At 40.2% G+C, this 8951-nt stretch overlaps 1 protein-coding gene across 7 annotated transcripts in view; it reads right to left on the reverse strand.

Moving 5' to 3' along the window:
• pbx3b (pre-B-cell leukemia homeobox 3b) overlaps window positions 1–7358 on the reverse strand; it is a 56850-nt gene extending 49492 nt beyond the window's left edge. For 4 of the 7 annotated variants that reach the window (XM_006803112.3, XM_006803109.3, XM_006803111.3 and 1 more), the window contains exons 1-2: window positions 5866–7358; window positions 5191–5264 (exon numbers count right to left, since the gene is read on the reverse strand). In XM_006803112.3, the coding sequence (XP_006803175.1) occupies window positions 5191–5264; window positions 5866–6113 (322 nt within the window). In that variant the 5' untranslated portion in view covers window positions 6114–7358. Of the gene's footprint in view, window positions 1–5190; window positions 5271–5865 lie in introns of all 7 variants that reach the window. The other 3 variants (XM_006803108.3, XM_006803110.3, XM_006803106.3) reach the window with 1 other exon arrangement.
• Between the last annotated feature and the right edge of the window lie 1593 nt (window positions 7359–8951).

The following is an 8951-nucleotide window of genomic DNA, read 5'->3' on the forward strand; positions in this document are numbered from 1 at the left end:
ACCCTCCAAAAAAAGTCCATCTATTAAAAAAGATTAAACACACACACACAAAAAAAGCTAAATTAGGAGGAAATTCAAGAGCGCTGTCCATGTTCTTGCACTCACAGATGATGGGTCACTTAGTTGTCCACATGTAATGTGTACAAGAGAAGAGTAAATGAACATCATGGTGTCTATTGTCCCATGAGGAAGACTCTTCCCTGAAACACTAGGGCTAATGAAATAGGGACCTATAAATAGCAGAGTCATTACTGAGAGAGGACTTGCTTTGCGCCAGTCTTTCACTGTAACGCTTTTTACACTAATAACCAGCTCTATGGCATTACATACACTTGGCCATCGGGTGACACAGTAATGAACATCATGACACAGGAGACTTGGAGAGTAATTTTAAAATAAAGTCTCTTTGTGACTTTATTTACTTACTGGTAAATAAACTCCAGCTATAGCTTGAAATCATAGAGAATCACTACGAGTGTAAGGGAAGAAAAACGCATAATGAAATGTGTTTTCATAATCAGAAACGCATTAAAAGTGGGTTTTAGATTTTGCAACAATTTTTTTTTTCGTCAATGCATTTTAGCCTATAAATAAATAAATACAGATGGATATTTTATTTTGTTTTTCCCTGCTACATTTAACTTTAACATTTAAAAAAAATGTAAAAATAAAAAGTGGAATAAATAAGTTATAAAATTGTTTACAGTCCAGCTATAGTGACATAAAAAAAATTAAAAATTAAAAACAACAGCAGGACGAGTATTTCTTCAAAAAGCCAAAAAAAAAAAAAAAAAGCGCAATATTTCTACAGGTGTCAAAATGTGACCCACCTTCTTCACGTTTGCGTCTGCCTCGTGCTTTTTGCATTCAGCAACAAACAGATGCCACAAAAAGCAAGAGGGGCACGCAAAGAGTCTCCAGCAGGCACGCTCCTACTGCTGTAAACTAATTTCAATCAATCCTTCCTTTTTGCATCCAAAGCAGCCTCTGCTGGCTGCCACCGCCTGAAGATAACTATTTCACCACCTCTGTCATGCCTAATTAACAACTCAGATGTACAATTCAGAAATTTCGCAATTAACCTACTAAAATATTGTTGGAGGATGCTAATTGTTATGCCAGTTGCCATAAAGGCTCATTTGCATAACGTATGTGCAAAAAACAATTATGAGCTGTTGATCGCGCAGGAGCCCGCAGAAAACGCTTGAAGCGATTCGAGGGGGAGAGAGGGAGACGTGTGCAAGAAGATGGGAGCGTGCGTGTGCAGATGGAAGGACAGCACTAGATCATCCCCCCCCCCCCGCCCCACCCCCCAAAAAAATAAATAAATAAATGAAGATTTGAGGTTCTGTACGTGCAGATACCAGCCACTACAGCTGCAGAGACATCTATCGCCACAACACAAAAGCATTTACCCTTCCAAATGAAACCAATATGTATACTCTGTTTTTTTCCTCTTTGTCTGGCTCCCCTTCTTTTCATCTTTGATGATGGGGAAATGGAGGGTATTTGGGAGCTACTTAGATAATAGCCACATCTTCCTCGGTCCCCCTTGTGCTTTAGAAGGGGAAGCACTAGTGGCCCTGACACTGAGCCAGTCAAGAACCCAGCTGTGCGCAAGCCATTCGGCACAACACTATCTAGTCAGTGCAGCCGCATCACTGGGGCTCTCTGAGACAAAAAGCAGCCAAAGTCAATTGTGTCTGCTGCTGAATAGCTTTCTGTTCTCTGTCATGCATTTACTGGAGCCTTTTCAGGATGAAGAAAAACCCATGAGGTAGAACCAAAAAAAAAGAAAAGAAAAGAATTGACTAAAATAACATATATTTTTGTTCCCTAGCTCCCTAATTTTGAGAAAAAAAGTGTAATAAAAATATAATCATAATAATAATAATACAATTAGAACTAGTTTCCTCATTAACTTTGGCAGCACTAAAATTCATGCTCCCTACAGAATTCCGAAATGCTTACCCACTCAGTCCTAACTCTATTTACTTCAGGTAACACTTTTAGTCCGGCTTGCATGTGGTTAATTACAGGCTCATCCTGAACTGTATTTAGTGAGCACAGCCTTTCTCAGTCGAGCACCGAACACAGCATGGACAGACCCAAATGCACACATGAAAGCACGTTCAGCTCTTTCAGAAGCCATATCAAAAACGTGCACAAAAAAAACCCCACCAAAAGGCGACACTGCCTCGACCTGTGAGTGCAGTACCCTCCCTAATCCACTGCCTCTGACACAGGATCGCAGCATTCATCAGCCTGAATCTCTGCCACATTCCCTCCCTCCTTCCCCTACCTCTCCAGACCCCCCATTTCTGAACCTGATGAGTCAAAGGTCACGAAAACAACAAGTCAATACGCAGCCAAAGAAGCGCCACGCAGCTGAGAGAGCTGTGGAGAGGGCTAAGCCTCTCTGTAGTACTCCATGATTTAGCCTGTAATAGTTTTCTGTAATCTCTTTCTATTGATTAAACCTCACATCAAAGAGGAGTCTTGCTACAGAACCTCTCTTTTCCTGGTCAGAAATACCATATGGAGGTAATCTTTCACCTTTGTTATTCTTGCCGCTCCCGCTGCTCCTGCTGCTGTGAGCCTCTCTTCCAAGCAAGAGAGCAAGACAAGGGAGTAGCCAGCAGGATAAAACAAACCCAGCACAGAGGAATAACTGCAAAACTCATCTGAATCGCAGGCAATTTTCACTCAATGCATTCATTGTCTCCTCATGAAGCCTAAGGGGGGGAAAAGGTACAGTGTGAATGTATCCTTTGTCCTAAAACAGTTAGAGACATGAACGATTTTGATTTGTTTGTCTTTTTTTATGTATGAACCTAAAGGGGAAAAAAAGATCACACACATGAAAGCACAAAGAACAACACTTGCCAACCAAATCTCACATTCAGCTTATCTAAATGCAAAACCAAGAAATTTTGGAGGAAAAAGCCTTCCTGCTAAAACACTCAATTTAGTGACAGGCAAATGACTTCATGCTGCCACTTAATCTCATTTCTTGCATAATGCTCTCTAATTAGCATATCAAAGTGAATTAATACTTCGAGGGCATTAGCAATGCAGAAATGTGCCCGTAGCTCTACAATAACAGTTAAAAGAGTGCCATAAACTTCCAAACACCTTGGAAAAAAACGCTTTGAAGTGTCTTGCTATTACTAGAAAATGCATTTTCTTAACCTTTCCGTTCCAAAACGCAATCATTTCAAAATGCAACTGAGTCTCGCCATCTTCGTCACAAAATAATACGAAAGCCAGACCTTAGTCTTACTAATCACCTGCACACCATGCAATAAGCCCTGATAACATGATACATGTGTGCAGTAATTACACTGATGATTCTTGGACCACTTTCAAATTTATTATTAAAAGCCATTTTCAGGCAGCGGTGGGCTCCATGGCTAAAAGACAGCGGCCCCATGTGCCATCTCAACAGACATAAAAGGGCCAAGGAAGCCTTGTGAATGATGCTGTAGGAGCCAGTGAAAGGCTTACTGTGAGCTGGAAAAGCAGACCGGTCAACAAGGCCACCAGACCAGCTGAGCTCTGTCAATGGCTAAGAGGGGGAGGCTGTGACTCTAAACCACAGGTTAACCATGCGCACATACACACACACATGCACGCACGCAGGCTTGTGCTCACTCTCCTCCTCTGTCTCGTCTCTTTTTCACACTCGCTTCTTACCAGGATCTCGATCAAACGTGCGCGTGCACACACCAAATGATGTTGCTTTAAATAATTTTCATGCTAACTTGAATGACTCGAGTTCACACAGCTTAAACATTCAAACAGGAGCCATTATAACTTCAAACAAACAAACAAGTAAAACTGATGTGGGAAAGTGGTTTGGGTCTGAAACTAAAAATCACTTCTAATACTTGTTTTTTTCAGTGAGCTCCACATTCTACAATCGCAGCAACACTTCCGCCTCAAAGCTGGCATCGTGTTTGATCTGCATCTACTCTTTTTTTTATTATTGCTCCGTCTCTTTCATTGCCTGAAATCAACAGGCTCACAAACATAGCAGAGCAGCTCGGCTAGACTGTGGACCCTCGGCCTGCCCCTGTGGACGCCACCTGTGTTGAGGAAGTTCATAAACTTTTATGACCTCCTTCAAGCTAATTTCCTCATAAACCGCACAAAGGTCACAAATCTGACATAACACCAGGTTTACTCTTTTTTTTTTCTAGTAGAGTCAAATTCGTTTATCATTTTAAAATACATATTACTAGAAAAATAAATAGCTGACATATAGGAGAGTAGATATTTTAAGCACCTGTTCAATAAGCATGGTCTGCAAAAAAATTGTCATCAAAAAGCCAGCGTCCTTATTTAAGAGAATAGACCATAAGGTGTAAAACCAATAATCTCATGGGATACAGGTTTGGACTTGAAATAAAAAATACACAAAGTTTAAGCTATAAAAAAATGAACGCTTGTAATTACAACTCTCAATAATATATGAATGAAGTGTGTGTGCATGCTAAAGGTTTTCAATCCTAGTCCTAAAAAACAGAAATAACAGTTTATGCTCATATAAATATATAAAAAGAGGATTTTTTATATTATTATTTCACAATCCTTTTCTCTAACTAAGCCTCCAGGAGAGGTGTTGTTTGCATTTTTCAAGATTAACCATCCACCTTTGCAGGAAGGCTTTCATACAACTGCAGTCGAATTATTAATTCTGCGAGCCCATCGTATGATTTGACTAATAAAAAAATCTCTTATAAGTTGATGGCAAAACGTTGTCAGGTTTTCCAGCATGGATTCTGTGTGATCTAGGATATGTAGAGCATATGCTACGGGACTTCCCCAGCCTCTTCACTGGCAGGGTGGTGAGTGTGAAATCTGGAGCGCACTTTATGTTCAAATCCAAGCAAACCAGTGCTTTAAAGCACACTTGCAGAAGAAAAAAAAAGAGCCTCTTCAGTGGAAGAAGACTCTGCCTATTGTTCCGTGACAACGGGAGTTTCTGCGTGGTACGGTGACATATTTTTAAAAAGTGACTGATTCATTCGGTCAGAGGTCACCTATAACCTGGATGCAGGCTGTCATCAGCTCACTGAGAGGTAAAAAAAAATGCCTGTGTGCTTTTATTGATTCTCCAGTTGCATGTATCACTGTAACGGTGGAGTTTATAGTTTGATATTACAGTATTTTAGACAAAGATCTTACCTGTCTTTTCTTTGATTTCACAGAGAACGCTGAAGAGTGCTGGTTTCATTCTGTGACAGTTCAGTCCGTGTTTCCTGTTTCAGTATAAGAGAAAATAAAATACTGAAATAAGTTCACTGATAGTTCACATGTCTGACACAAACAGTTAATAGGGTTGGACACGCTTTTAAGTTTAGTTGACACTTTAATAATGCCTTCCAATGTTCCAAGCCTCTTCTTCAGAAAGTTAGCATTTTCTTCTCAAATGTATACTGTGTCATAGTATTTTTATTTTTATTTTTTTTAAAAAGCATTTCCCAAATAACACCAAGCCCTAATGTAAATATTAGTCTCAGTGGCAATTCCCTGCATAACATGAGCCCACTGGCATTAATTGTGTTTCAACACCACGTAGACTTTTGTAGATGAATGAACATTTATAAAACACGTGCTCACTAGGACAGTTTAACTAAAATGCTGTGCTTCCCTCAGTGGCAACTTTCACTGTGTTAAAGCTTTGCGAGGCAATAAATACACCTCAGAGTGAGATTATCATTAAAGCCACTCCAGCCTATTGTTGTGCATTGGGGAGTTAAGTTAAACGGGCCACATCTCAATAATGATGCGTTCGGCGTTTTGTTTTTTCTTTTCTTTTTTTGGTGTGGCGAAGTTAATAAAACATAGAAATCAACCAACTTTGCTTGCGCCTCGTCCAGACTTTGATCAGTTATGGTCATTATTTGATGCAGAATGTCACCAATGTCTTGTTTTCTTCCGTCTCCGTCTGTCCCATCGTGTCCATGTGGAGGCGGCAGTGCCATGCCTCCTTGTACCGAGTGGCCAGCCAGACTGACACCGCCGATCGACTGCATGATCCGGGCTTGATCGTCCATAGTAGCCGCTAAAGAGTCTGTGCACTGAGCCACACAAATTGAAAAACTCATATACGAAATCGGCTACAACATATGCCGCAGACTGGAAGGATGTACGGTTGTGTGATTCTTCGGGGTTAGGCAACACACACGCGTCTTTTGTTAAAAAAATATGCAGCAGTTTTTATTAATACTATTTTTAGCGTAAATCTTGTGTCCAAGTTGTCGTCGCTTTACGCGCGGTCCAAAGTGCCAAAACGCTGATTTCGGCTGTGTTTGTAGAAAATCGCATGAATATTTTTTTCTCTTCTTCTTTAAAACTTGTTTGTCAAAATTGACGGTCCATCACATCCCGCACGGATCCTCATAGCAATCAGTCTTTTCTCTGGGTTTTGACGGGCGGTAGAGACAGAAACGGTCCTTGGTGGTCTCTCATTTATTAACGCTCTTCGTGGGATTCCGGCGCATTTCCTTTCGAAAATGTCCAAATCCTCCTCGTGAAGCACCGGCAACAAAATAAAAAAAAAAGAAAAAGAAAAAGATATCCGCTGTGAAAACGTGTAAACAAATTTAAAAAAAAAAAAAACAATCTTAGGCTCGCAGGTGCCAGCTATAAATGTGCAGAAATTATCCCCGCGACAACTGACAGTATTTAAAAAAAAAATACACAATCTGCAGCAAGGTTTCCAAATGTGACTACAAAAAATATGAAATGTACAAAAAGTTGGGAGATTTCTGCTTAGAAAAAAAAGCAACGGCGAGAGGAAATTAATTAGGAGACAACGCTGTATAAAGGCGATGCGCAAAAAAATATCTTGCCCTTCTGAAATTTATGGGCTCCAGCCTCTGCCTGTGTGTGTTTTATGTTGTTTGATGGCAGCAGTAGTGAGCGATTGACAGTGTGCCAATGCCACTCACTCAGTGCAGACGTGTCAGAGCAGGGAAGAGGGCAGGAAAAAAAATAATCACAAAAAAAAAAAATACAAAATACGAAATGAAAATGCACGCTCCGCCCTGCAGAGGAGGGGTCTATATTCTTGTCACTTCTCGCCTGAACACCGAAAAACAAAATGTTAAGCGCTAATACTTAGGATGGTGATTATAATGATGAAAGCACGGCTGAGTCCCCTCTCTTTCTTGCAACAGCGGCAGCAGGGTATCCTCGTTTCCTCACGCGTGCACGTGCAGCTATGTGCATATTCTCTTGCAATAACAAAGATTTAGCTCTGTAGCAATACAAGCAAACACATAATGAGAGTTTTTATACAGTTTGATGTAGAACTGCACAGTCCCTTGTAAGCCTCGGTTCAAGCCAGGCAAGCAGTAGACATGTTTATATTATTGGAAAGTAAAGCTCCTCGACCAATCCCGGGCGAGAATGACGAAGACTGACGAGCTCCGCGTCCTATGCTGGCAGATGCATGATGCCGAAAGCCCACCCACTTCATCCCTCCATCTTCACCACAGCTCTTGCAAAAGGATGGGAACTTCTGATTGGTCGTTGCTACGAGTGACATCCACTGCACAAGCAGGCGGCGCTGCTCCGTGCTCCTTCGCAGTTGCTATGGCAGCAGACAAGTTGTTGAGCCGGAGGAATGGCAGCAAATATACAGTGCACCTCTACTATAAGCATCGAGATCAGAAAAAAAAGAAAATAAGGGCTTTTCCCTTCAGTTAAAATGAATTCAGCGATAACGTGTAGGAATAAAGGATGTGGACAGAATTTTATACGAAGAAACCACAAAAGAGGGCTTGTGTTGTGCAAAGACGTTAATGGTGAACTTTTGATAGATAGGCTTTGCTTGGTTCTGATTACCCTGCAATGAAGTGACAAAGTCACATAAACATTATTTAAGCACGGCCGTGTTGCTAAATATATGGTCTTGTTTGCTCAAGTGAGTTGTTAAGTTCTCCACCAGCCACTTTTCTTCCACCCTGACATCACTGAATAAATGACGTGTAAGTAGTTTAAAGCGGCCCATCCAGTGTATCACCGGACCTCTGAAAAAACAGAAAAGCTGCCTAAAATGCTATTTATTACTTCTGAAGTAAAGCGCTATATCCAGTTGGTAACTGTGTGCAAAGGTGAATGTGCAGCCATCAATAATAGAAGTGGGAGTTTCGGCAGGCAGCATGGTGGTTCAGCGGTTAGCACGTCTGATTCACAGCCAGACTCCTTGGTTCAAACTTGGGCAGAGCCCCTCTGTGAGCACGCTCTTCCTTTACGTTATGCCTGATTTCTCATAATAAAATAATAATAATAAAAACTAGTAGTTGGTGACCAACCAGCCTGCTGATTTGTACCGTGGACGCAAAGTACTTTACAGTATACCAGGATGTAGCATGATTTTCTTTATAAGCACCCGAGTGAACATGTGCATTTAAAATATCAATTTATTTAATTATTTTTGCACAGTTAATTTAATCAAAATACAAACAGGATGTTCTATACAGTCAACATCTGCCTGTAATTTTGACTATGTTGCATGTGTAGATATTTATTAGATTTGGAATTAGCTTAATTCATGAAACCTGAAATGTAGAGAAAAATACTGTAGCATTTTTGCCCCAAAAAAAACATATTTCATTTGTTTTTGTCATATATGTGTATGTTTTTGTTTATTTGAAAGGTTTATGTTGACCTTCCCTGCGTCTACAGATGTAAACTAGCAGTTTCTCTATAATGTGACATCTTTGCATTTTAAACATGTCATGTATATTTGACAAATATACATGTTTGGTATATTGATGTTCATTAAACTGTGTTGACCCTTTTAAATAAAGAAAAAGAGTTGTTTTTTAAAAAAATAATTAAAAAAAAAAAGAGCTCATTCATTTTATGGAAAATGTAAGTCTGAATTTGATGAACACCAGAAGTTACTCTGACATGGAAAGTTGGCATTGTGTTCA

The sequence above is a fragment of the Neolamprologus brichardi genome, chromosome 12, assembly GCF_056152115.1.
Source record: "Neolamprologus brichardi isolate AB-2024 chromosome 12, ASM5615211v1, whole genome shotgun sequence".
NCBI classification, from domain to species: domain Eukaryota; kingdom Metazoa; phylum Chordata; class Actinopteri; order Cichliformes; family Cichlidae; genus Neolamprologus; species Neolamprologus brichardi.